Source organism: Chaetomium globosum, genomic scaffold (assembly GCF_000143365.1).
Source record: "Chaetomium globosum CBS 148.51 scaffold_3 genomic scaffold, whole genome shotgun sequence".
Taxonomy (NCBI): domain Eukaryota; kingdom Fungi; phylum Ascomycota; class Sordariomycetes; order Sordariales; family Chaetomiaceae; genus Chaetomium; species Chaetomium globosum.
This window is the reverse complement of record NT_165978.1, coordinates 3,866,080-3,891,324: the sequence shown is the minus strand read 5'-3', so window position 1 is coordinate 3,891,324 and position 25,245 is coordinate 3,866,080. Positions and strand designations below refer to the sequence as shown.

Here is a 25,245-nt window from a genome sequence, read left to right as displayed (position 1 = left end):
CACGGCCGAGGTCCCGCACGCGAAACACAATTCGCATGCATCAAGAGAAGCAGCCCCCGAGCCCACCTCTCACGACACTGACTGTGATGGCAAGTGGCGATGAGTAGATCACAAAAATAGAAGTTCCCGGCGTCACCTTCCATCCTCAACGCTCCCATTAATTCAAGTTCAATTCCAAAATCACAGATACAGCCGAGACTGACTTACGCCGTACTGCAATTTATACTACGTACGTTACACGTCACATACAAGACCCAGCTCAAACCAGGTTCTGGTCCCTGTCCCTTCGTCCTTCGTACCATGGTAATCCCTTTACGGGCCTTCTTCTATGGACGATCAATCATAAAAAAAAAAAAAAAAAAAAAAAAAAGAGGATTGGCAGCCAACTGCACGTCCCTGTTGACTATCCCGTGCGGCTGGGTCGTGTCTGTGTTGACAAAGAAGACATGAGAGATGGCGAAACACCGTATCAATCTGTACATAGTACGCTAGCTGGCGTTGTTGTTCCTTAACTTCCATGGTTTCAAGATTCAAGAGCAGATCGCCCAGGGCCGAGGGACCCCTGTTGTGGGGTGGTCTCAGGTCTACTCAGACCGTCAGACGCATAAACTTCAAGTTTGACGCTGGCAGGCGAGGCAGGGTGTTGCAACGAGGTGCTTCGCTTGGTTTTTTTTTTCGTGCTGAGGGTAATGAGGGTCAACTGAGGTGAGAATTAAAGACTGTTCATGGCTGGGAAGCGCCCGCATGCGAAAGATGATTGATTAATTCTAGTGATCATCTACGAGACAACAATCAAACTTATTGCTTCCCAAGGGAGTTGTATCAAGTTTACAGACTAACAAACAGAAGAAGAGGCGAGATACTTGCGAGTACGGAGCAACGCTACAACAGCCACTGGTAGCCTCCGAGGTGTCTAGAAGCAACGCCAGGAGCTGACCCGGTCATTCCACTTGCCATTACTGTCAGCAAAGTCCACATCTTCCTGGCTATCGTACGGTCCGCCGGTGCAATCGAAGTTCCTGGGTCTCTGGAGAACTGTCGGGAGGTGGTCTGCATAAGTTCTTTTTGGAGAACATTAATACGAAAAGAGCGGCGTTGATGCCACCGATAACTAAGGTCGGAAAAACACGCTGGTGGTTATCACCGAGTTCGCCCGGTTGACCGCACGGTAAACCCCGATCAGCCTCGGAGAATCCGTGGTGGGGATCAGCCGAAGCGGCAAAATGCGGGCCCCGATCTGCTGTCGTCAGCGGGACACAGAAGGAATCGAGACCGACCCTTCCGTCTGTTCGTTAATAAATCTCACCATTTCCGTTGCAGCTTTTTTTGTTCTCACCAAATAATCCAACACAATGGACTGAATTATGCAAAGCATCACCTGCGCACTTACCTAACCGTCCCTCGCCGCCAGCCAACATGTGGCGCCTCGGCATGGCCGGCGCAAGCCGCCGACCGTTTTCGCCGTTCCGTCCAGCGATCCCGATTCGGAGATGCGCCCGCTGCACACCACCACCCCCGACAACAACCGCCCCGCGCACCGCCGCCGCATCAACCCACACCCCCACCCCCTCCATCCGCCGCCTCCTCTCGACAGCTCCCCCGCGCCGATCCATCGGCCCCTCCTCGGGGCCCTTCGAACCCCTCCGTCCCCCCTCGCCCGCCTCGCTCGGCGCGCCACGCACCGCCCGCAGCTTCCGGCGCACCCGGCGCTGGGGCCGGCGCCTCATAATCGCCTCGGCCCTCCTTGGTGCGGGCTACCTGGCAGACCGGCAGGTGTACGCGTCCGGGATTGCGCGGTCGCTGCGCACGTTCGGCATGGGCCTGCTGGTCGCGGCCGACTACAAGCTCAACTTCCGCCCGGAGCCGTTGTTCGCCGGTAGCATTCCCGAACTGCACCGCCGCAGCGCCGAGCGCCTGTCGGATCTGCTACGGGAGAATGGGGGGCTGTATCTGAAGATTGGGCAGGCCATTGCCATGCAGAGCGCCGTGCTGCCGCCTGAGTTTCAGGCCATGTTTGCGCGCATGTTTGATGATGCGCCGCAGGACGAGTGGAAGGCGGTGGAGAAGGTGATACGGGATGATTTTGGTGGTCGGAGTGTTGAGGAGGTTTTTGGTGTCAGTTTTGCTGGCGTGGAAGGGAAGGGTGTCATGGAGCGCACCGCGCGGGCCAGCGCGTCCGTGGCGCAGGTACATTGGGCAAGATTGGCTGACGGGAGGGAGGTGGCTATTAAGATTCAGAAGCCGGAGATCGCGAAGCAGATCGGGTGGGATCTATGGGCGTTTAAGTGAGTGCTGCTACTGCTGCTGCTGCTGCTGCTGTGGAGTGTCTGCTAACAGGTGTGTTGCCAGGGTCGTCACGAAGGTGTATACATGGTGGTTCGATCTGCCGCTATATTCATTGGTGCCGTTCATCACGGAACGGTTGATGCTCGAGACCGACTTTGAGAACGAGGCGAAGAACTCCGAGGTCATGCGCGAGCTTGTCAGCAAGGAGCCCAGTCTACGCGGGAGGGTCTACGTACCGCCCGTGTACCCGGAGCTAAGCTCCAAGCGAGTTCTTACTACCGAGTGGATTGAGGGTGTCAGGCTATGGGACAAAGATTCTCTCACTCGGCCTTGGCTGGGGGGTTATGGCAAAGGTTCGATGGGGGTACACGGTGCCCAGTTGGATCCCCCAGACATGGACGCGATCCGCTGGGAGCTGCGCGGGAACCCACATAGTCAGAATCTGAAGCCGGAACGCACAGAATGGAAGGGGCGCCGTGGGAAGGGCGGACTGGGCGTTTCTACTAAGGAGGTCATGACGACCATGGTCGATTTGTTTTCGGCGCAGATCTTCAAGTGGGGTGTTGTCCATTGCGACCCCCGTAGGTTTCCAGCCACCTTTCTTTCAATACCGCCCCCGCTAACACACCTCATTAGACCCTGGCAACATCTTCATCCGGCGGTTGCCGAACGGGCTGCCGGAGCTGGTACTGATTGATCACGGACTGTATGTCTACATGAGTGACAAGTTTCGGCACGAATACGGCACTTTCTGGAAAGCCCTGATGACATTCGACAACAAGAAGATCGGTGAGATCACCAAGGAATGGGGCATCAAGGCTGCCGATCTTTTTGCGTCGGCCACGCTTCTACGCCCCTACGAAGGCGGCGACCAGCAGCTGCAGAGGGGAATGTTGGGTGCGCTGGATGACAGCAAGACGGCAAGCCAGAAGCACTATGAGATGCAGAGGCGGATGAAACAGGGCATCCGCGACGTGCTCGCTGACGAGGATAAATGGCCGAAAGAGCTCATCTTTATTGGAAGGAACATGCGCATTGTGCAAGGCAACAACGCCTACATGGGCTCTCCGGTCAACAGGATCAAAATGATGGGCGAGTGGGCTAGCCGGTCGCTATTCCAGGACCGGAACCTGCCCTTGAGGCAGAGACTGACCAATGTCTGGCAACATCTCCTGTTCAAGGCGGTGTTATTCATGTCGGACATCGCCTTCTACTTTTTCAGGCTGAAGCAGCTGTTTGGCCGGAGCGGAGGCTTGGAGGACGAGGTCGAGGCGAGGCTGAAGAGTGTGGCCCAAGAGTTTGGCGTCGAGCTCCAGCATAATGTTTTTGAGGGGTAGGGGTGAATTGAGAAGAGAAGGCGATCTCCTCACTCTTCTGTACAACACTCTCCTGTACATTAAAAATCGCAAGCGCTAGATTTAGACGCATAGATGGATACCCTGGATGTTTATTCGAGACGGCTATCATTGTCTTTACACGTGCTACCAGCACACTCTCTGCTATCTCCGTACCGTACCCAACTACCTGGGTAGGTTGGCATCTACGAATAATATACTGCGAGGGGTCTAGGTCGACACAATACCTTCTTCGGCTTTCAATGGATTGCTTGGAAATCATCAGCTTGCAGGGGATGTACCTGATAATCCTTTATGTACCTTACATACCTTAGGTTTTTGATCACCCCCTGAAATCTTTTAGCGCCCGGGATCTTGCATCGACACGAAGGTGTTTGGTGTTTTTGTGACTTGTCATTCCATTTGCTCTCGTCGTGATTAAACCCGACCTGCAGGCGCATGCAGGATGCATCGATTGGCGTTCGTATGTGGGGCAATTTCCGTTGAAACACACCAAACCCAAATTCCGCGACTCCACCCAACAACCCCAGCCCCAGTCAGGACTGCTGAAATTGGATGTTTCAGCTTTTTCGATGTCGGATGCCGTTTTCCATCGTCAGACTCTCAGAAACTACAATGTAACCGGGAAACAGCATGGAAGAAATACGGCCCCAGGTTGTCAATGAATCCCTTGAGCTCAATTTTAGGTCACCATGAACCTGCACTTTGGCTGTTTTGCCCCTTAACGATTTCACAAGGTGGATGCTTGCACGTGGCTTGTGGGACTTCGGATATCGGGTTCTCGCTTTCGCTGTGTTCGGTGGCGTGATCCAGGCTAAAAGAAAGCACTCATCACCAGGTTGTGGGGAAGCATGTCTTATAGGTTGATCGGGGATTTCGTAACGCGCGCAACACATATCTCAGTGGACAATGTTAACTACAACTACTCTGTCCGAGAATGGGTCGCTGTCGAGTGTTCCCGAAGACCCGGTCGGCGCGTCTCGCCGGCAGAAGAGAAAGGCGGGATTCGAGGTTACTGATTGGCTGGCGCGTCTTACGAGGCAAGCCAGCGTCAGCTTTAGCGCGTCGGCTGCAGTGGAAAGGGGCACCACTTCTAATGTGGGGACAACCTGGTCTTGGGAAAGTCTGTTTCCAGGCCCTGGCCATCTCCATTCCCCATCGCATCAGTGAGCTCCCCGGAAAACCATCCAGATGGAGAATCTCAAGCGGCGGAACGAAATGCAAGCAAACATGCAGAGCTAGCCGGGCCTACACTAACTACATAGTGGGATGAGACGCGATGCAGAAAGACCCTTGACAGCCATGGACTGTTCCTGTTTTAGCTCCGCCGGGGGGATGGGATGGCTTCCATACCGAGCTTCTAGAACTCCCTACCTGGGTCGTCTTGGAGCCAGCAACACCACGCCAGATTTAAGACCGATCCAGAGTGAAGATACCACTGGTTAGGGTGGTCTGACCTGTGATCCCATGCTTGGCACGGGCCCGAGGAAGGGAATTGGCCTAGAAAGAATAGTGTAGCATGCTGCAAGCCTGGCTCCATCCTGTCTGTTTTAGTTTGTCCCTGGCTTAATTGCGCTCCGAGAGGGTACCTTCCCGGACCGTCCCCCAGGCTTGAATCATCAGCCAATCTCGTCGCATGGTCGGCATGGTCACACTCGCCCATTGACTGGTCATCTTTTTTCTCTTCGCGCCCCTGACGAGGTGCACTTACTTCCCTTCACACCCCTCACATCGTTCCTGAACGACTGTCGCATTGCCGGCTTGTCATCAGGTTTTGGAAGGCTGCGTCGCAGCATCTTTTGCCCTTTCGATTCGATCTTTTACCTCGGCCTCGTCGACTCGGGCCTGTCACTCCCTTTCGCGTGAGCAAGTCTCCACCATTCCGCGCGTGCGACCCAATTCCCAATTCTGTCCTCTGTCCGCCGTTGTCAAGCTCCTTAAGCTCGTCAGACGCAGGACAGCTGAGGCTGTGGTGGCGAAAGCTGAGTAAGTTCAATCCCTACTTAACCCACCTTGGCCGTTGTTTCAGTGATCGTTGCCCAAGTTGTTGCCATTGGGGTACCTATGCTACTTTCTGCGGGTCGCAACCTCGAGAACGGAACTGCTGAGCCGAGCGAGATCGCTGGCGTTCGTGGTTGGGACCCGGGAAATGTAGCAGCATGGCACGGTAACGGGATTCACCGAGCGCGACTGCCGATCCGGCACCCACGAGATAACTCATGGCCCCCCGAGCACAATGGCGACAATGGAAGTGACCAGATTGGGTTTGGCTAACATGTCACGATGCTTGTTAGGAAAGAAGCCCCCCCAGAACCTACACCAGAACCTACACCAGCCGGTGCTGCTTGTACTCAACGCTGCCCCCCACCGGACTACTTTCCTCTTCGGAATTACCACAATCATTGAAAGTGCCAGTCAGCGTATACCACCACAAAAGGGCCTTCTTGTTTCGGGTTGACTCGTTACGGAACTGTGTTTCGTGCCCACATCCTACCTTCTCTCACTCGCTTTCGAAGGTAAGCACGGCTTCAGTTGCGACGGCCACTTCATCGAACTTGGAATGTTGATCGCAAGTTAGTTCCCGCTCTGCACAAGCTGCAGTCGCTTCCCGAACCTGTGGATTCACACCTCCCCATTTCGTTCGCTGTCCGCCCGCTTATGCGAGGCTGTTAGCCACATATTGAGTCCCTTGGGATCGAGAAATGTCAACACCGCCTCGTCGCTCTAGCCTCGGAATGTTACTTCGACGCAGCAAAAGCAGCGACCTGAAGAGGCAGCAGGCTGCTAGGGAGCTAGAGCTCCAGCGCCAGCGCGATGCCGTCCCCAAGTCCCCACCGCGCCTGCCGGTTCTTTACAATGGCGCCCCTGCACCTCAACTAGGCCTCGGCGGCGATGCTCGTCCCGATTCTCTCGCCATCGTCTCTGGAAGAGCTGAGCAAATGTCGGCTGCCACCCCACGAGCCTCGATGGAGCCACCCCACTCTGCCATCAGCATCCCCCCTCCCCCCATCCCCAACGGCGGTTTTGATCCTTACGCCGGCACCGGGAGTATGGCACACCGCGGCCGCTACAGCTATGCCAGCAGCGCGATCAGTACCATCAACAGCCCTAGAAGGGTTCGGAGGAGGAAGGACCCCACTCCTTTTAAGTAGGTTGATTATCTGGCCACCCGTCGCTTAGCACAAAGCTCACCATTCGTTCAGCATCCTCATCGTTGGTACGTCAAATTCGGGCAAGACTTCTTTCCTTGAGTTTCTTAAGACTGCGCTTGCTCTCCCCGCAAAGAAGCGGGCGAAGAGCACTGTCGAGCATGACGAGCCCCCAAGGGCGCCGCCTTCCGGCAACTTCATCCCCCACTATCTGGAGACCGAAATCGATAGCGAGCGTATCGGCCTCACCCTGTGGGATTCCGAAGGCCTTGAGAAGAATGTGGTGGACCTGCAGCTTCGCGAGATGTCGAGCTTCCTCGAGAGCAAATTTGAGGAGACCTTTGCCGAGGAGATGAAGGTGATCCGGTCCCCCGGGGTACAGGATACCCACATTCATGCGGTTTTCCTCGTCCTCGACCCCTCGCGCCTCGACCGCAACATTGTGGCAGCTAGGGCCGCATCTGCGAACGGCAAGCAAAACGGAGGAAAACATATCCCACATACCCGCATCCTGGGTGGCCTGGACGAGGATCTTGATTTGCAGGTCTTGAGGACGTTGCAGGGAAAAACCACCGTCATTCCTGTCATCGCCAAGGCCGACACCATCACGACTAAGCACATGAGCATGCTCAAGCGGACGGTCGCGGAAAGCCTCAAAAAGGCAAACCTTGACCCGTTGGAAGCCCTTGGCCTCGACGACGACGACGATTCCAGCATCGACCCCGCCAGGATCGACGAGGAGGACGAAGACCAGGCTTCGGAGCTCAGTGAGGAGGGTGAAGCTGTTGAGGCGGGCGAGGAAGGCTCGGAGTTGCCAATCCAGAGCCAAGACTCGTCGCCTAAACCGAAGCGGCTCTCTAGCGGTTCCGTCCGTCGGCACAAGGCCACAGAGGAGACCCTCAAGGAGGACGAGGTGCCATTTTTGCCCTTGTCGATACTCAGCCCGGACATCTACGAGCCTGAAGTCATTGGACGCCAGTTTCCATGGGGGTTTGCCGATCCGTACAACGAGGAGCACTGCGATTTTGTCCGCCTCAAAGACACCGTCTTCAGCGAGTGGCGGGGCGAGCTCCGCGAGCTTAGCAGGGAACAATGGTATGAAGGTTGGAGAACGAGCAGGCTCAAGCAGCAAGGGGCCAAGGGACATCGGTGAAATAACGCCCGAGGACTGATCGGGCCTTTGCCTGCCTTACGCTTACCCCAACATTACTGAGGTCAGCCACGTCAGTATTTCCACTCTTTACAGCAGTGGGGATTGAGCGCGCACCACATGGGCCCTCAGGCCCCCTGCCTTGCTCGTTGATACCAATCTCGACCTTCTTGTTCTCCAGTGTCTACTTTAGTGGGCCTCAGATCGCGACGACATCATACCCAAGCCGGTTTTCTTTTTTACCAACAACAATCACCATTCGGTCTTCACGACTTTTTTTTCTCTCTATTTTCATAACGAGTCCTTTTGGCTCGGATGAGCCGCGGTGGATGGGCCAACGGTTCTGCCGGTCATGGATGGCATTAAGGGAGTTCTGTTCTGAGGGCGTTGGCGCTTGCTGCGAGCTCCGAAGCAGCCCACATTGTCTTCTCATGTACCACGTTTATTTTGATATGGCCAAACATGGAATACCCCTTTCCCTTTTTAACCCGTGTTGATTTTTCTTCTTCATGTTGTCTTCTGGACTAAAACCCTGGAGAAGGGGGAATGGATATCTGTTTACCGACTGTGCGGTCGAGTGCCGCCTCTATAAGTTCTCATTTTCTTCTCTTCCTCGCGGTGTCCGGGCTGGCAGAGCAGAATGCGAATCGCGACTACTGTACAGAACCGAACAGCGCCGTACGTAGCTGGGTTGTCCGAGTTCTCGGCTGACTTGGGCGGTGTTGTTCTTCTATGTTACTAGATCAAACCAACACGATGTTTTCTGTCCCGACATTCGAAGTTCATGTTCTGTGATGCCGCAATATCCTATCTGAAAAGCCGTGAAGTGAGCTAGCAGAGAGCGATTAGATGGTATCACTGTGAAACGCTGAGGGGAGCATGGCGGGTTCGGTGCGGGTGGACAAAGATCTCGATGGCATCATCCCCTTCTGATATATACATCCTCCATTACGCCCGATTTTACTACCACCCACCCTCCCCGTGCAACCATCAAGCCCGCTCCAACTTAACTCTATTCCGCTCCTCCCACTCCCTAACTGCCTCCCCCAATCCCGTCGTAAGCGCTGCGATATCCCTCGCGCGGTAGTACCGCTTCCCTTCCTCATCATCGTCACCCCGGAAAGAAGACGAAGGAGACGGTGTAAAATACTCCAGCTGCGCCTCGTCATCGGCCCCCGCCTCCCTACCCAACCCCAGCCGTGCCCGTTCTGGCAGGTGCACCGCCTCCCGGTGCGCTTGGAAATTGGCGTCTGCGCAGGCCAGGGAGCACCAGGCTGTCGGTTGTTTTAGGGTAGTCAGGCACTCGGTGCAGAAGCGTAGTTCCGCCGGAGGCGGGGGCGCGTCGGCCATGGGGGTGTCTTCTTCTTTTTCTTCTTGGGCTTTTTGGTGGGTGGCGGTGGTGGTGGTTGCATGGAGTTGGAGGCAGTCAAGGGCGGAGGCACAGGTGTGTGTTTCTGCGTGAGAGAGCTGGGGGAGGGGGTACTTTTTAGTGAGGGGGACAGTGGGTGGGTGGGCAGGGGAGGTGATGGCTTACATGGCCTTGCTGTTCGCATCTCTCGGAGCAGAATACGGTCTGTTTTGGCACGGCTCCCGCCTCGGCGAGTATAGTGCATATGCTGCAGGTGAAGTAGTCTTCTGTTCGTGGTTCTTCCCCGCAGGCGGCGCAGCGGGGGAGATCGTACAGCTCCCCTGGTACTTTTTGTTGGGCGAGGCTTTCCCGCCGCTGCGCTTTCCTCGTCTTTTGCGCCTCGTGTGCGGCTCTGGCCCGGCGGAGCTCATCGAGGCGCTGGTTAAGCTTGTCCGTCTGTTCCCGCGCGCCCATGGCCGTCTGTCGCTCATCCAGGATCCGATCCACTACCTGTTCCATAGACAGTCGGTGATACAGCAGCATGTTGACGTACTTCTGGTGGTCCTCGGGCACAGTGCCATCCTTAGTCTTGAAGAACGCATCCCTCCACACCTCTGTCTCTGCCGCCACATCGCTTGCGGCAGCTACCCTTTCCGGTAGATGGCTATCTTCGCCCGACTCAGGTGCCAACGGCCCCTTCCTGAGGATATCGGCCACCTCTCTGGCCAATGCCACTGGATCACCGCCCGCCGTCGCAGTGGAAAGGTCCTGTAGCTTCTCAAACACCGTCCCACGTCCGTGTGGGTCCTCCACCATTAACCTCAGCAAGGACGAGCGCACCCGCTCAGCATACCATCGACCCCGCTCCTCTTGGACATGGTCGTCGATAGCTTTTGGAGCGATCTGATATTCCTTGGCAGAATCGATCAGAGGCTTCAACGCTGACAGAAAGCCGGGCCGGGAGGCGAACCACTCTTGTGTTGGGTCTGGGGCTGCTCCTGTATCACTGGTACTTGACGAGGAGCCGAAATAACGTGCCCGGAGAGCATCAAGGAGGAGTTCGTAGCATGGTGCACACGAGACTAGAGATTCATGATCACCATGCTGGCCGTGACAGTCGGATTTGATCTGGGCCGCTCGGACGGCGAAATCTTTAGATCTGGAGGCGGCAAGGGCGGATTGGAGGAGGAGCTCGGGCATGGTCGGGTAAGTACGTGATTGAATGATCAGTGAATGAGCGAGTGAGCGAGTGAGTGAGTGAGTGAGCGGGACTGAGTGATTGGGTGACTGAGTGATCGAGTGCCCGGCTGAGTGACGGAGCGGTTGTTGTGAAGGTCGGGACAAGGCCAGTGTTGTGGTTGAGCCCAAGCCCACAGACGGTTTTAGCTTCAAATAACCGGCGTGAAGAGAATATGGCGACTAAATTGCAAGACCGTCACATTTCATCTTGATGAAGTGTCAAGCTCGGAATCGTAATTGACGAGGCTGAGAGGCTGATCGCGGGAAGGGTTCCACAACCCCTTGCAGCGCCAAGATGATTTCGGTACCATGTGGGCCACCCTCACCATCGAATTTAGTGGAGCGTTGCAACGCATTTGGTCCAAAGCATCTTGAATTGACCATCGCCAACCTCACCCATATTTCAAAACACCACCAACAGAACAACAAGATGGTATGTTGTCGCGCCCCGTTACATTTCTACAAATACTAAATACCTACCTTAACAGGCCGATAAACTCCGAAACCAACAGGAACTCGAACGGCTCCAAGCCAAGTTCATCGGCACTGGACACCCGGACACAACGAGCTGGGAGTGGAAGACCAACATCCACCGCGACACATACTCGAGCATCGCCGGACACCCACCATTGTTGTCCTACATTGCGCTTGCAGAGAATGAGCCGGTTGCCAAAGTGCGCGTACAAATGATTCGGGTATGGAACCCGTGTCCACACTTCCTTTTCCGCTTGACTAGTGTACCGCAGTCGCTAATGGAGCGGTCGACACAGAAAATGCTCCAGCCAGCCGGGCCTCCGCCGCCTCGCGAAGGCGAAGAAGCGTTCGTGGCGTCGCGCCAAGAAGAATCCTGAAGCCCGATAACGTCGACGAGGCAAGGACATTTACGAGGAGACAGGCCACAGAACGGGCGGACAGCGAAGGGATGCTGAGAATAAGCGGGCAACTAGCAAGCCGCCGACAGGACATGCCACCGGTGCGCTTGCTTCTAGAGGTCCCCTTTCTTCACCAGCTGCCGCGGGACGTTATTAGGAAGGTCTACGCTGGACAACAGACCGATTCCGTACCTGTAAGGCTCGGCTCCATAGAGAGAGAATGATACACAATGATACCCTAACTCCAGCGGCTATCTCAGCCCGTTACTTCGTGGGTCACTCGCTCTCTTCATCTTGGGCCTCAGTCCGCCGTCTCCTTCCCCTGCGCCGAGTACTCGACCCCGGGTCGCCATCCGGCGGCGCTGCCTCCGCTCCCTCTTCGATAACTTCAGACATGGACGTTACCCTGCCCCTGGTCTTTAGGCTAACCTGCAACTTGCTTTCAAGCTCTTCGTTAGACCCGCCATAGATGGTCCTTACGAACGCCGCAATTGCGTCCTTGCCGACCTCGACCTTGCCACGCGGTCCAACGTGCCAGGTTGTGCCGTCGTCATCGCCCATCGACCCTGATTCAGTCACTCGCACCAAGTACCCTTGCTTTATCATCCGCTGGAGGACAGAATCCGTTTTTTCGTTGGGCGATGCCCCATTATGTGGATTCATGCTTGGCATGTTCTCAAGGGCGTTAAGCCGCGAAAGGTGTCTTCGTAGGCGCGGGTCGCTGAGTTCCCCACCGCTGAGCATGATTATGGCGATGATCGTGGTATAGAGAGCGATGTAGGAAGCCTCGCCCTCCGCGGACTCGACCTTGGATGCGGTTATAATAGCGGGCGTTGTGAAAGTCTCGGGGAGCGTAGAAACGAGGACGTATGCGTTCGAGGTAGGTTCTTTTTGGCTCTGGGATTTGGCAGCTGCCGGCCGGCGGAGTGTCAGCGGTCGAGGGTTTTTTTTCTCTTTTTTTCTTTTTCTTTTTTTTTTTTCTTTTTGACTGGGGGGCGGCGGGAAGCATACCTTTCCTCTTCTGTTCTGTCGTTAGGAGATTCCTGTCTTTCGTCGGCAGCTCTATCATCTCCATGCCAAACGTTGCCTGTAATTGTTTTTGCGCGCCAGCGAACACCTTCTTAAACTCTCGGCCATTGGAACCAAGCACTGCGAGAAGTCAGCAGCCGCTTGTACCAAGCCTAACATTCTTCAGTACCCTTATCCCTAATACCATCTCTCCGGATCGGTGTTCTCGAGTACTCGCAGGCAAGAGCATAGCGTACAAGGCTCTTAATTAGATGGCTGGTCTCGTCGCGCTGCCCCCCGTCTGCCATCTGCTCGTCGCCGTCGCCATCAACATCGTCGGGTATATTAGAATGCTCATGTTGCATATCTTCGTCATCGCTCTCTGGGACGGCCTGCTTCCTGTCAGTCTGTGATTCCTTCCATCCCTTCTCGGTGAGATCAAGACCCACCGGGGGTCTTCGCCGTTGTTGCGCGGGCATGGCGAGGAGGAGGATCCTGGGTAGCAATCTCAACGAGGCGAAATTCCGTTGACAAGGCGTGAAGGGATAAGTGAAACCGAGTGCATAGACTGGAGACCCGAGCTCGCTGTGTAAAAAAAAACACAAAAAAAAAAAAGAAAAGTAAAAGAAAAGAAATGTACCCATCAAAAGCCGACCTGAATACGCGATGCGGGGTGCCGTGGCGCGCGTCGATCTCTCGGTTGTCAAATCGCGTCCTCATGTGCTTTTTTGCCTGCCGGGACCGTGGCGTTCCTGGTGCCAGGGTCCAGATTCCGTGGGACCCACTCAAAATAATCTTTCGTTGCAAAGAACATCGGGATCCACTCGGCCGTCTCTTCGCGGGCCATATAGATGGATGCCCCCCGCAGGACTTTCCCATCACTGATGCTTTGGTGGTGCAGTAACAGGCCGTCCCAATAGTTCCCATGCTCGGCCGCAAGTTGACCGGAAGCGCCAGCTTTGTCTGCCTGAGATGCCGACTCCAGCTGGCTGGGGTCCCCAAACGGCCACCGATTACTACCCTCGCCCTCTCATCTCTTCGAACGCCTCTACGATCCCTCGGTACCTACCGAGGCCGACCTGACGCCGAATGGCTCAACGACCCTGACGATGGGGAGACGGGTGCTGATCCCAACCCCGAACCCAACCCCGAACCCAATCCTGAACCCAGTCCTAAATCCGACGTCGACACAAAGGCTCCCAATGAACACTTTGCGACGAACTGGCCACTCCTTTCGCGGCCGTCAGAACATCGCTTCTACAAGTCCAGGGGCCAAATGGTCTCCCCCGAAAAGGAGGGGCTCTCCATCGACATGCTAGGGAAGCCTGGCGCCGCCATTGTTCTTCGAGAGAAGCGGGCCTGGAGGAAAAAGCCCCAGCCGGTCTCTGACGACGCCGAGGTTGTCCAGGTTGATCCCGCGAGCCTCCTGCTCCAAGAAGACGCCGCCCCCGCGGATGAGGATATTCTACTCAACATTCACGAGCTACGACCGAAAGACACAGCAATCCTCTCCGAGAAGCAGTTTACCCAACTCAAAAACACACTCGTCGGAGGGTTCACGGGCGCCCAGTTGGCCCGCTATTTCAAGGAATACGAAACGTTACGGCGACTTGATGGCGAGGAAAACAACAACCCGGAAGAAGCTCCGTGGGTGATAGAGCGTCAGCCATGGGCGCCGACGGTTTCGATTGGTGCACAAGACGTCGAGCCTCACCTCGTGGGCTACATTACCAGGGGCATGGCCCCCAAAACTCGGCTCGTGGTCCGACTGATTCGTGAATGCTGGGACGTGGCCAACAAGAACGTCCTCGACAGAGATGGTTACCTTAGCATACGACTCCGTGATGTGGAATTTTCTCTCCTAACCCGTACGTCAAGCGAAACCTCGACACCCGTCTTGCTTTACCGAGCTAACAATCCTGTGCCATAGTCGGTAACAGAAGATGGCTAGAGGGTGTGCCAAAAGCCATATTAGCCCAAGTGAAGGAAGTCAAACTCATTCGAGAATCCCGACTCGTTTCTGTCATCGCTCCCAAACACGCGGCACTATCGGTTATCGACAGGGTCCATGAAATCCTTTCCAATGCTAGGACAAGCGAGTTTGACATCGACCTCATTTCCCCCGAGGCTCTTGAAATCGGTGTCCTTGAAGAAGTTGGGCGCCTGACCAACACGGTAACGCGGCTGGACCCGTCGGGGAAAAAGGTATATGAATCGACCCATATCTCCCAGAGCAATAGTGAAGAGCTAACAAAATGATTTTTCTAGGTGGTTGTTACCTGGATTCATATGCCAAAACGGGACGAATACTTTGAAAACGCGAGTGAAACCGTGCTTCGATTCTTGCGTGAAGCATACGGGCGTAAATCCTACCTCTCCACCGCTTTGGCCGTCGTCCCGAGCGACCTGGCACATCAAGGTCGATACCTCCCGCTGCTCAACTGCTCAGCAAAACTTCCGTGGCAAGAGCGCTTCGACAAGTGGGAGAGGTGGACTGCCGCCGTGCCCCAATGGAACACCGAATCTAAGGCACAGCAAGTCACAATACCGGTAGATATCTTGCCTTTCAAATTGAACAACGAGAAGGCTGCTGGAGAGTTAGAATTTGTCACGCCTGGGGACAATTCAGGAGGGTGGCCTGCCGAACCACACACCGACACGAGTGTGACCTTTGGCCATGTCGTTTTCGCTCGCCAGGAACAGGAGCAGTCCGCTGTTTCGCCCAGCCGACCACCCCAATTAAACACTTCCTTATCCCGGTCCTTCGTCCCGGTCCTCCCCGCCCTTGGTAGCCTCAACCTGCCCAACAATCTCCATGAAGAAGGCCTCTGGCACACCATTACTGTAATCCGCTTCGTGCCGTCCCCCGACCTCTCACCCGAACTCATTGCTTCAGCGCCGAACCTCGAGCTCCGCGTGGAAGCCGACCATGCGGAAGTCAAGGGCCTGGTCTCCCTGCGTGCCGTCAAGGACACTTTCAGAGGCGACGTACTCTTCCCCGCAGCAGCCGTCGACGCCCGCTTCGTACAGCAGCGCAGCTTCAGCCTTCCGGGCACAAGCATCGAGCAACACGTCCCAGCCATGATCAACTTTCTTTCCAAGTCCGACCTGCGCCCCTGGCACGGCACGCTAAACACCCCGCCGGTCCTGCTCGGCGTTGAGCTCCCACCACATCTCTTCACCTCGCTTGCCACCGACACCACCATCACCTCCGCCACAACTTCCGAGGAAGAAACCACGGACGCGCCAACCCAAGTCAAAGTCGACTACAACCTCGCCTCTATCGAGGTGCAGCGCACCGTAACAGCCGAGTACGCCTCGCTCAAGCTGCGCTACACCAGCATCCAGGCAGGCCAGCGCGGCGGCGAACGGTCCGAACTATCTCTAGAAGCGGTGCGCGTGGCACCTCAGCCCGACATCGAACCCGAGGCGTCCGATGTGTACGACCTCGTCGACGAGGAGGTCGATCGCACGGTGGGATTTAGCTCACACATCAAGAACTCGCCCAAGGCGAGTTTCCGCCTCGCCGAGGCCGAGGCTGCGGCCCTAGCGAAGCCCGTGGAGCTAGATGAGTTTTTGCGGGCCGCGTCTGGGATCGTGAACGAGAGAGGGCGGTTAAAGTGGCATGCGAAACGATCGTAGAAAGACAACATGTACAATACTTGTAGGATAGACGAAACTAACCTTTCGGCCACTGTCAAGAACTCAGTTTCATGCATCGGGTGACAATGTATGTATTTTCTCGTGAACCAATAGTGAGGAATGGACCCGTTGAGATATCTCGGGCATCGGCAAGGTAGAACACACCAACTAGGGAATCAACCATTCATCAAGACGATGGGGCAACATTATCACATACAGAAACAGACATCAACACCCAGCAGCAGAGAACAATAAGTTGGGAATCATGACCTTCGTGATCACTTCTAGGAGACTCTATTTTGTACTAAGCACATGACGAGAAGTTTTGATGCACAGAAACCCCGGCCATTAACCCCCTCAAATGTGCCCCATCACAAAACGACCCGAGTGCTCATGTAAATCGTAGCATCGCGGCTAGTACCGCGACGCGATCTCGCGTGAGAGCCAAGCGGCCCCGAATCCCTGGAAGTGAGATTTTTGTTTGCTTGAACAAGAAACTGTTTATTTCTTGCCAGCCTTGGCAGCGGACTTGGTGACCTTGCCGGCACCACCAGCGGACTTCTCGACCTTCTTGATGACACCGACGGCGACGGTCTGACGCATGTCACGCACGGCGAAACGACCGAGAGGAGGGTAGTCGGTGAAAGACTCAACGCACATGGGCTTGGAGGGGATCATCTTGACGATGGCGGCATCGCCAGACTTGATGAACTTGGGCGAGTCTTCAACAGACTTGCCGGTACGGCGATCGATCTTCTGCTGGAGCTCGGCGAACTTGCAGGCAATGTGGGCCGTGTGGCAGTCGAGGACGGGGGCGTAACCAGCACCGACCTGGCCGGGGTGGTTCAGGACAATGACCTGAGCGTCGAACGACGCAGCACCCATGGGCGGGTCGTTCTTGGAGTCGCCAGCGACGTTGCCACGGCGAATATCCTTGACGGAGACGTTCTTGACGTTGAAACCAACGTTGTCGCCGGGAACACCTTCGGTAAGCTGCTCGTGGTGCATCTCGACGGACTTGACTTCCGTGGTGACGTTGGAAGGGGCGAAGGTGACGACCATACCGGGCTTCAGGATACCAGTCTCGATACGGCCGACAGGGACCGTTCCGATACCACCGATCTTGTACACATCCTGGAGGGGAAGACGGAGCGGCTTGTCGGTAGGACGCTTGGGGGGCTCGATGGAGTCGATGGCCTCGAGGAGGGTCTTGCCAGTGACCTTGGCACCCCCCTTGGCCTCCTTCTCCCAGCCCTTGTACCAAGGAGCGTTGGTGGTGGGCTCAAGCATGTTGTCGCCGTGGAAGCCGGAGATAGGGACGAAGGCAACGGACTTGGGGTTGTAGCCGACCTTCTTGATGAAGTTGGAGGTCTCCTTGATGATCTCCTGGTAGCGGGCCTCAGACCACTTGGTGGTGTCCATCTTGTTGATGGCGACGATGAGCTGCTTGACACCCAGGGTGTAGGCGAGCAGAGCGTGCTCACGGGTCTGGCCATCCTTGGAGATACCAGCCTCGAACTCACCAGTACCAGAGGCGATGATGAGAATAGCGCAATCAGCCTGGGAGGTACCAGTAATCATGTTCTTGATGAAGTCACGATGACCGGGGGCGTCTGTGAGACGATACACATTAGCGAAAGGCGATAGGGGATGGGACCCGAGGTTGCAACATACCAATGACGGTGACATAGTACTTGGGGGTCTCGAACTTCCAGAGGGCGATATCGATGGTGATACCACGCTCACGCTCGGCCTTGAGCTTGTCAAGAACCCACGCATACTTGAAGGAACCCTTGCCGAGCTCAGCGGCTTCCTATGGTTTGGTGTCAGCTCAATCCTTGGCAATTGAGAGCCAAATGCGGTGCGGTTGGTGGGGTGCAAATGCGGGGTCGGTGGGCCTGTCGAGAAAAATTTCCCTTATCTGCTGGGTTTGTGTGCCCCTCCCCCGCTTTGGGAGGAGGGGTAGCCACAAAGGCAGAGAGGTCGGGGAAAAAGTGCCAGACTGGCGGAAATGATGGCGCGGTGGGAATCGGCCTAGAATGGACCTCTGGAGGCGGATGACTGAGTCGGGGAAAGAACTAACCTTCTCGAACTTCTCGATGGTACGCTTGTCGATACCACCGCACTTGTAGATAAGATGGCCGGTCTGTGATCTTGTCAGCGAGCTGTTCTACAACTCAATGTAGCAGAGATCTGGAGGGTGAGGCTTACAGTCGTAGACTTGCCGGAGTCGACGTGTCTGAATCGCTAAATGTCAGTTCCCGTGCGTCTCAAACGATGCCGCGAACGAGGCACAAGATGAAGGAGGACAAACCCAATGACAACGACGTTCAGGTGGAGCTTGTCTTCCTTGCTATTGACTGTGTTAGCTATGTTGACGAAGCAATCGGGGGCCCTTTGCGACCGGGCGGGAGCAGTGGATGACCACAACTTACCCCATTTTGACGGTGTTGTTGTTCTGTAGAACGAAACTGGCGACTTGCGCTTGATGAAAGTCTGGAATAAGTCAGAAATGATGCTCTTGTCGAAGATGGAGATCGCGCGATGATGGTTACGCACTTGAAAGTGGCAGGTGATTGCTCGAATCAGGTATGCCGACGAGGAAGTGAAGAGGGAGAGTAGGGTGATTTTTGAGGAGGGGTCGAAGTTTTTATGGGCAGGCCGGGAGGGGCAAGGCGAGTTGGTGGGGTTGCGCAGCACAAAAACTTCAACTAGGGTGGGGCAAGCCCTCAAAATTTCGCCAGCCAAATTTCACCTTTGCCGCCCAGCCCCGCGGTCAGGCTTCAGATCGTTCACAAAGTGTACCAGATGCAAAATACACGGAGGATACAGTTAATTCGAGTCACCAAATTCAAGGCCAGCCAAACCATCCCAATGTGAACTTCTACGCACAATAGGAATTCATAGATAACAAAAAATAAAACTGTTTTCGTGTCATGCCGCTTGGGTTTGGTTGAACCTGAAACTGCCCCTCCTCGCGACCTCCTAGGCAACCGATAAGCCCCTCAGTTCATCCATCCCTGGTCCTTTTTGCCTTCAAAACCGGTCGGCCCGAGCGCCACTGGAGCAACGCGCATGTTCGATTTGGCGGCAAAGTGGGACTCCATGCCGCAGAGGTGCATACCCTTGATGCGTTAGGCATTGGCCTCCAGCCCAACGTCAAGGATGTGACGATACTGTGCGTGGGTTACGGCGTGAGTCAAGCTCCGGGCATCTAGATTCACTTCCTTCCTCCCCTGTGACCTACATAGGAGAAGCTCACGGGGTTTTACTCCGAAAACATTTGCAAATCCCATTTCTCACCGGCGAATGACTGTAGTTGGATAAGCGGGAATCAGCTCTTTGTTTGCATTGGAGGGGTTACAATTCCAATCAAGCATATTGTGGCGAAGTGGCCCCCTCTCTTGGTCGCGGCCGTAGGCCGGCTCGAGGCCGGCTCGCCAGAACAGGGCCGTCGTCACTTATGCGTTTTCAAGGATCATGGCAATCTGGAACGCACAATTTTGTTTCTTGTGCGTTCCACGTCTCGCGTCTGGCACCACTGCAATATTGTGTGTGTCATCGGGCGTTTTGACTGTATCGAAGACATGCGATTCATGGTCTTCCATAGGTATCTATCTGTATGAGGCTAGGACCAGCTGAGAGGTTCAGCTGCTGTCCGTTTGATGTCGGCAAGGACAGGGGTTGACGGTTAAGCTTCGACTGCAGGTATGTACATAGGTACATTTCGGCTCCTCTACCCACTATGTCCCGGGGAACCATCATGTCGGGGTTCTCGCAGCCCTGCTCCTTCTGGTGGTGAAAGGGGTTTCCACTCTTCCACGGCCAGGGACCCAGGCTCCCAGGCTCCCATGCCTCCGGGCCATCGGCCTCTTCTGGACAAGCAGAGGGTCGCTCGATCCCTCAGACACTTGAGTTCCTTCCAACTGCTTGACTTGATAGCCCTGGGTCATTAATGAGAGCATACCAGTTTATAATGACTTCAAAAGAATAAGAGCCTGCCACTTCAAGGGTGAACCAGCAGTTCTTCAGCCAGATCAACGCGGCATGTAGCTCGGGAGTTGGATCCACAGAAACAAATAAGCTTATCCGTCCGTTAGTGGACATCAGGACAAACCCAGCCGTTCGTTTAAAAGGAGTGGGCTCACCAGGGTGAGGACTGCCGGAGGCGAGGCAGCCGAGTCGACGAGAGATGCTGGGCCAGGATACATACTTGCATTTCAGTTGGTATCAAGCCCATCGGGTGCCCAATTCCCCCCCCCCTCCCCCCCGATCAAGTATCAAACTCTAATCACCCTGACCCGTTCCTCTCCTTCCTGGGAACATATCATCGACCGCGGTTGGGAGGAAAAGACCGTAGGCCTGATACTTCGTTATTCCGCCGTGACTCATGCTTTGTTCCTGCTCTTGAGTGGGCATCCATACATTAACCGTCCTCCGACGAGACGATTCCTGATGTTAATACTGGTAATATGCGTGGTAGCAGCGTCGTAGTTAAGCAGATACGATGCGTTTCTTGCACAAAACCGGCTATGATCGCCACGAGAATCGATCGGTGTATATACAAGTAATTGGGCATAGGGCTGGGAAAAAGGGCCGGCAGCTATTTAAAACCGGTTGGCCGCGCAGGAATCCTCCGAGTCCTCCCGTACCTATATCATTCTTTCCCAGAAAACACCGACATCGAGTGCTTCCAAACACGCGACCCTTCGGTAGACAAGCCAATATCCTCACATAGGTCATTGCAATATACATTTGGGCTGTATTTACCGTCGCTGACATTTTTTCCATCTCCACTTTAGTCCTCTCGATAATAGGCTAGACTTACCGACTCCAATAGCACAAACGGACAAATTCAAATCTGCGAGGAGTGTGCCTGGTACTCAGGCACTGAGCTGCTGAACTTCTTCGTCTGTGAACCCAAAGAGATGTAGCAAGTCTAGCATGCTATCTCCGTTGATGCGCGCGCTGGCCTCCATCTGCACTCTGGGTTTTTCGCGTTCCAGGCGACACCCAGACCCGCAGCTTCCATCATGAGCAGGTCATTGGCGCCGTCACCCACGGCAACCACCTGCTCCAGGGGGATGCCCTCCTTCTCGGCGATCTCGATCAGAAGCTCCCGCTTGCGCTCCTTGCCGACGATGCGGCCCTTCACATCGCCGGTCAGCCGACCCGTCGCTTCATCAATTACGACTTCGTTCGCATGGGCATAATCAATTCCCAGCTCTCCGGCCAACTCAGCTCGTCAGGGGCAGGAAGCCGCCTGATAGCACGGCGGTCTTGACACCCAGCCTCTTCAGCGCACGCAGGAGTCGGCCGCACGCCGTTTGTTCACGTCCAAGACGGGGCGCAGCTCTTGGAAAAAGGTGCCCGGGTAGGCCAGTGAGCAGCTTGACACGCTCGCGGAAGGCCGAATCGAACTCGAGCTCGCCGAGCATGGCGCGGTGGGTGATGTCGGCGACGCGCGCAGCCAGGTCCGGCGGGTCCTTGATGGTGGCGGCCAGGAGGTCGATGACCTCTTGCGTGATGAGAGTGCTGTCCATATCGAATACCACCAGGCGCGGGTACCGTCGCCAGAGGGTGTCGGCGCGGAGCGCCACGTCGACGTTCCACTCGCGCTCGAACCTGTAGATAAGCTCGTGCTTACGGAGGTCGGCCAAGGAGAGGTAGTCCAGCGAGGGCGCGGGGGAAACCGTCAGCTCGACGACCACGGGGTGGTGATCTTGGCTGGCGTCCAACTTGATGCAGCGGTGCGCCGAGGTGAGGTCATTTGAGCCGGCAGGGAGCGGGAACGTGGTCATCAGGTGCAGGAAGGAGGTGATGCACATGGGCGTGACGTATGAGCCGTAGAGATGATTGAGTGGCTCAGGCTCAGTCGCGGGTGGTTCGAGGGGGTAGGTATCAAGGCTGCTGCTCGGGGCCATAGTTGGGGGGATGTCGGAGTCGGAGGGGGCGCGGAGCGAGGGGGACCGGCTTCTCTGCGGCGAAGCGGCCGTTTTCGGGGAGGGGATCGCGTTCGAAGCCCGAGGAGTCGTGGAGCGGTAAAACAAGGTTGCGACGAGCTTTTCGGTGCGGGCGCCAGGCCTCGGTGTGCAGTCTGGATGCGACAACTCGTGGCTCAAGCCGCTCTCGACAATCGTGGGAGGGTGCTCAGGCGAGGGAACCCCCCGGAAGTGGGTGATCTCGCGCGGCGAGACGCTAGTCGCCTGAAGGTCCTCAACGACAGTGTCAATCCCATAGTGATTTTCGGGCTTGTGCGGTGGGCGATACTGTTGGTGATCCCTCAGAAACGAGCTGCTGCGCATGGCGGCGGTCATTGAGGGACGTCCCTGCCGGGGAGAGGCGCCGGCTTCCTCGGCCATGGTTCGCGATTGGGACAAGAGAAGAAGGTTATCGATGCAAATGCCCAGGTAATGCAATGCAGCCTTTCTAAAAGCGAAGAAAGCCGAAAACACCTCCAGCAGCGGAATTATGTTCACTTGGTCCCCGCGTCTCGAAGAGTGTTTTCAAGAAACTGGCAGCGCTCGTGGAACCCCACCTTTGAAGCCGGCGGGCAAGAGAAGGACCCCGCCATTTTCTTTTCCTTGGCAAGCACTTCCATTGATCCCGTGCAACAAGAGCTCAACTACCTTAGCCTGAGGATGTGGAATGATGCCCTACACTATAGGCTCGTCAGCGATGACGGTTACTAGAAGGGATCCAATTACTGCACTTCATGGTTCTCTAATCAACGAGTTGCCAGAGTAGAGGATATCCACGAGCCACTGTCAGGTCAGACCTTGGCATGCGTGGCTTGTTGATGGGGCGAAGAAGATGCTTGGATGATTTCCATAGTTAATGATTCATTGATGTGGGGAATCCGGACTATCAGTCCTGTTCCCCCCCCCTTGTCCTGAGTCGTTTTATCAGGGACATCGTCAACCCGCCGCTAACGGAAGCCAACAGCGACATGAGTAGTGTCTCGGATTGTTCACTCGATCATTCCAGTTGATGCTGTCGCCAGGGTGTCCAGTGAGCAGGGGTTCCACGAAACCGCCTGCGTGGCCAGGGGTGATTTACATATTAATCATCTCAGTATGTTATGTAAAGGGTGTGCTGCGCAACCACATCGTCTCTTCAAGCCGGAAGTCGGTCCCAAGTTGAGCCGCCGAGCCGCCGAGCCGCTTCTCTGGATTGAAACGACTTCACATACGAAGTACACAAGACTCAAGTTCTCTCACGCTTTCTTGCCAAAAAAAAAGGGGCACTCGCGCTTTTTCAGAACGTCACAGATGGTGACATCATAGCAGTCGTACCATAGTCATTCGTAGGTCTGTAGAGAGGCGCGGCTGACTAACCACCCTTGAGGGAAGATGTTCCGTGAAATTTGTCAGAGGAATGGACATCAGATGTCGTACCGATCTTCCAACCGCCGGGAGCCTAGTATCCGCAACCGGCGGATCTCGGCAAACACGCAACAGCGCAGGCACAAGCACATCACGTTAGTGGTCATTTCTGAAAGGAATCGCGCCTTCCCCAGGTCCGAGTCCTTGCCCCAAGGGGGTGGCATCCAAACCGCAGCGGGAGAAACCCCCACAGAAAATAGGCCGAATTGACCAATCACAGGGCTCCCAGATGTCGTGATCAGCCTCGCTGAAAACACCACCACTCTAACGAAGTCTTCATGAAAAAGCGCCTTTAACAGCGCCTCCACCCGTTGGTGTCATGCTGACCCGGTTTCCACGGTCAGCGGCCAATACCAGAGTGGCCCTGCCCCTCGGATATCTCGAGGATGACCAAGAATCTAGAAACAGGCATTAGTAATGGCGGTGATGCGTTTAATAGAAAACGAACCTCTCGCCCAGCTCCTTCTCACTTCCGGCGGCCCAGATTTCGCCATTTGGTCTCGAGTATTCGTAACCCCGGAAAAGACGGACATTCCCTGCGAGACGCTCGAACGGGTCATCCCACAACCAAACCTCCTCCCGTGCTGTTTTAATACCACCCGACCCCCTCTACCCCCTTTCACCCACGTTCTTGACACATCCCCCGCTTGTGATTTCGGTACTCCTCCTCTTCCGCCCGCGTCTCCTGCAGAGCAACTTGAACAAGACTTCATCCTCGGCTTGAACATCATCTTTGACTCCTGACCGCTTGTTCCCTCGTTGTATTTCGCAACAACCCATCTTCAAAATGGCCGACGACTCGCGCACCGAAACCTCTTCCCAGCTGTCCTCGCCTGGCGACCATGGCTCTGTCGACTCCGGCTTCGCTTCGCCAAGCGCGTCCACTGTCAGCCTACCCCGGATATCCCTCACCCAACCGCACATCAAGCACCTCAACAAGCAACTCGAGGCCCTCCACCCCATGGACATCCTCCGGTTCTGCAAGATCTTCTTCCCCAACCTCTACCAGTCGACGGCGTTCGGCCTGACGGGACTCGTCACCGTGGACATGTTGTCCAAGCTCGACGCCGAGTCGGCCAGCCCGCAGCCGATCGACCTCGTCTTCCTCGACACACTCTACCACTTTCAGGAGACCTACGACCTCGTGGAGCGCGTCAAGGAGCGCTACAACGTCAAGGTGCACGTCTTCAAGCCGGCGGACGTCAATAACGTGACCGAGTTCGAGGCCCTGTACGGCGAGAAGCTGTACGACATGTCGTCTGAGTTGTACGACTGGATCGCCAAGGTGGAACCGTTGCAGCGAGCCTACTCGGAACTCAAGGTCGCGGCCGTGCTGACAGGCCGGCGGCGGTCCCAGGGCGGCCAGCGTGGTGACATCAACGTCATCGAGCTGGATGACGAGCGCGGCGTTATCAAGATCAACCCGCTCGCCAACTGGTCCTTTGCCGAGGTCAAGGCGTATATCGACGAGCACAAGGTGCCGTACAACGCCCTCCTCGACCAAGGGTACAAATCCATCGGCGACTGGCACTCCACCGTCCCCGTCGCCGAGGGAGAGGATGAGCGCGCGGGCCGCTGGAAGGGCCAAGAGAAGACCGAGTGCGGCATCCACAACAAGCAGAGCCGCTATGCCCAGTGGCTTGAGGACGCAGCACGGCAACAGACTCAAGAGGTGTCGGCATAGGCATCGGACTCCAAACGCATTCGAGATGCTTGTGGTAAAAGCAAAACGGGTTAGCCGTGGTTTTATGATGACGGTGATGAGATCGGAGGGGTTGCGCGTACATTTTACAGACGTTATGACGGGCATT

General features: G+C 55.7%; 10 protein-coding genes across 10 annotated transcripts; 5 read left to right on the top strand and 5 right to left on the bottom strand.

The window, feature by feature from the left end:
* Positions 1 to 1,431: 1,431 nt before the first annotated feature.
* Positions 1,432 to 3,623, top strand: CHGG_06551 (uncharacterized protein; the record flags this gene model as incomplete). The annotated part of the gene is made up of 4 exons (XM_001222645.1): positions 1,432 to 2,187; positions 2,233 to 2,285; positions 2,350 to 2,867; positions 2,923 to 3,623. The coding sequence occupies 4 exons, from the start codon at positions 1,432 to 1,434 to the stop codon at positions 3,621 to 3,623; spliced, it is 2,028 nt and encodes a 675-aa protein (XP_001222646.1).
* Positions 3,624 to 5,001: 1,378 nt separating this feature from the next.
* Positions 5,002 to 5,437, bottom strand: CHGG_06550 (uncharacterized protein; the record flags this gene model as incomplete). The annotated part of the gene is made up of 2 exons (XM_001222644.1): positions 5,002 to 5,141; positions 5,353 to 5,437. 2 exons carry the CDS (start codon positions 5,435 to 5,437, stop codon positions 5,002 to 5,004), a joined length of 225 nt encoding a protein of 74 aa, XP_001222645.1.
* A 906-nt stretch (positions 5,438 to 6,343) lies between these two features.
* CHGG_06549 (uncharacterized protein) lies at positions 6,344 to 7,943 on the top strand (the record flags this gene model as incomplete). Its single annotated transcript, XM_001222643.1, has 2 exons — positions 6,344 to 6,789; positions 6,845 to 7,943. The coding sequence occupies 2 exons, from the start codon at positions 6,344 to 6,346 to the stop codon at positions 7,941 to 7,943; spliced, it is 1,545 nt and encodes a 514-aa protein (XP_001222644.1).
* Positions 7,944 to 8,930: 987 nt separating this feature from the next.
* Positions 8,931 to 10,488, bottom strand: CHGG_06548 (uncharacterized protein; the record flags this gene model as incomplete). The annotated part of the gene is made up of 2 exons (XM_001222642.1): positions 8,931 to 9,407; positions 9,475 to 10,488. 2 exons carry the CDS (start codon positions 10,486 to 10,488, stop codon positions 8,931 to 8,933), a joined length of 1,491 nt encoding a protein of 496 aa, XP_001222643.1.
* A 469-nt stretch (positions 10,489 to 10,957) lies between these two features.
* Positions 10,958 to 11,378, top strand: CHGG_06547 (uncharacterized protein; the record flags this gene model as incomplete). Its single annotated transcript, XM_001222641.1, has 2 exons — positions 10,958 to 10,960; positions 11,016 to 11,378. 2 exons carry the CDS (start codon positions 10,958 to 10,960, stop codon positions 11,376 to 11,378), a joined length of 366 nt encoding a protein of 121 aa, XP_001222642.1.
* A 297-nt stretch (positions 11,379 to 11,675) lies between these two features.
* CHGG_06546 (uncharacterized protein) lies at positions 11,676 to 12,886 on the bottom strand (the record flags this gene model as incomplete). Its single annotated transcript, XM_001222640.1, has 3 exons — positions 11,676 to 12,310; positions 12,411 to 12,548; positions 12,613 to 12,886. The coding sequence occupies 3 exons, from the start codon at positions 12,884 to 12,886 to the stop codon at positions 11,676 to 11,678; spliced, it is 1,047 nt and encodes a 348-aa protein (XP_001222641.1).
* Positions 12,887 to 13,332: 446 nt separating this feature from the next.
* CHGG_06545 (uncharacterized protein) lies at positions 13,333 to 16,049 on the top strand (the record flags this gene model as incomplete). The annotated part of the gene is made up of 3 exons (XM_001222639.1): positions 13,333 to 14,275; positions 14,338 to 14,612; positions 14,676 to 16,049. 3 exons carry the CDS (start codon positions 13,333 to 13,335, stop codon positions 16,047 to 16,049), a joined length of 2,592 nt encoding a protein of 863 aa, XP_001222640.1.
* A 501-nt stretch (positions 16,050 to 16,550) lies between these two features.
* CHGG_06544 (translation elongation factor EF-1 alpha) lies at positions 16,551 to 18,489 on the bottom strand (the record flags this gene model as incomplete). The annotated part of the gene is made up of 6 exons (XM_001222638.1): positions 16,551 to 17,662; positions 17,724 to 17,862; positions 18,133 to 18,195; positions 18,261 to 18,288; positions 18,364 to 18,402; positions 18,485 to 18,489. 6 exons carry the CDS (start codon positions 18,487 to 18,489, stop codon positions 16,551 to 16,553), a joined length of 1,386 nt encoding a protein of 461 aa, XP_001222639.1.
* Positions 18,490 to 20,988: 2,499 nt separating this feature from the next.
* CHGG_06543 (uncharacterized protein) lies at positions 20,989 to 22,411 on the bottom strand (the record flags this gene model as incomplete). The annotated part of the gene is made up of 2 exons (XM_001222637.1): positions 20,989 to 21,198; positions 21,446 to 22,411. 2 exons carry the CDS (start codon positions 22,409 to 22,411, stop codon positions 20,989 to 20,991), a joined length of 1,176 nt encoding a protein of 391 aa, XP_001222638.1.
* Positions 22,412 to 24,221: 1,810 nt separating this feature from the next.
* CHGG_06542 (uncharacterized protein) lies at positions 24,222 to 25,118 on the top strand (the record flags this gene model as incomplete). Its single annotated transcript, XM_001222636.1, has 1 exon — positions 24,222 to 25,118. The coding sequence occupies one exon, from the start codon at positions 24,222 to 24,224 to the stop codon at positions 25,116 to 25,118; it is 897 nt and encodes a 298-aa protein (XP_001222637.1).
* Positions 25,119 to 25,245: the final 127 nt, after the last annotated feature.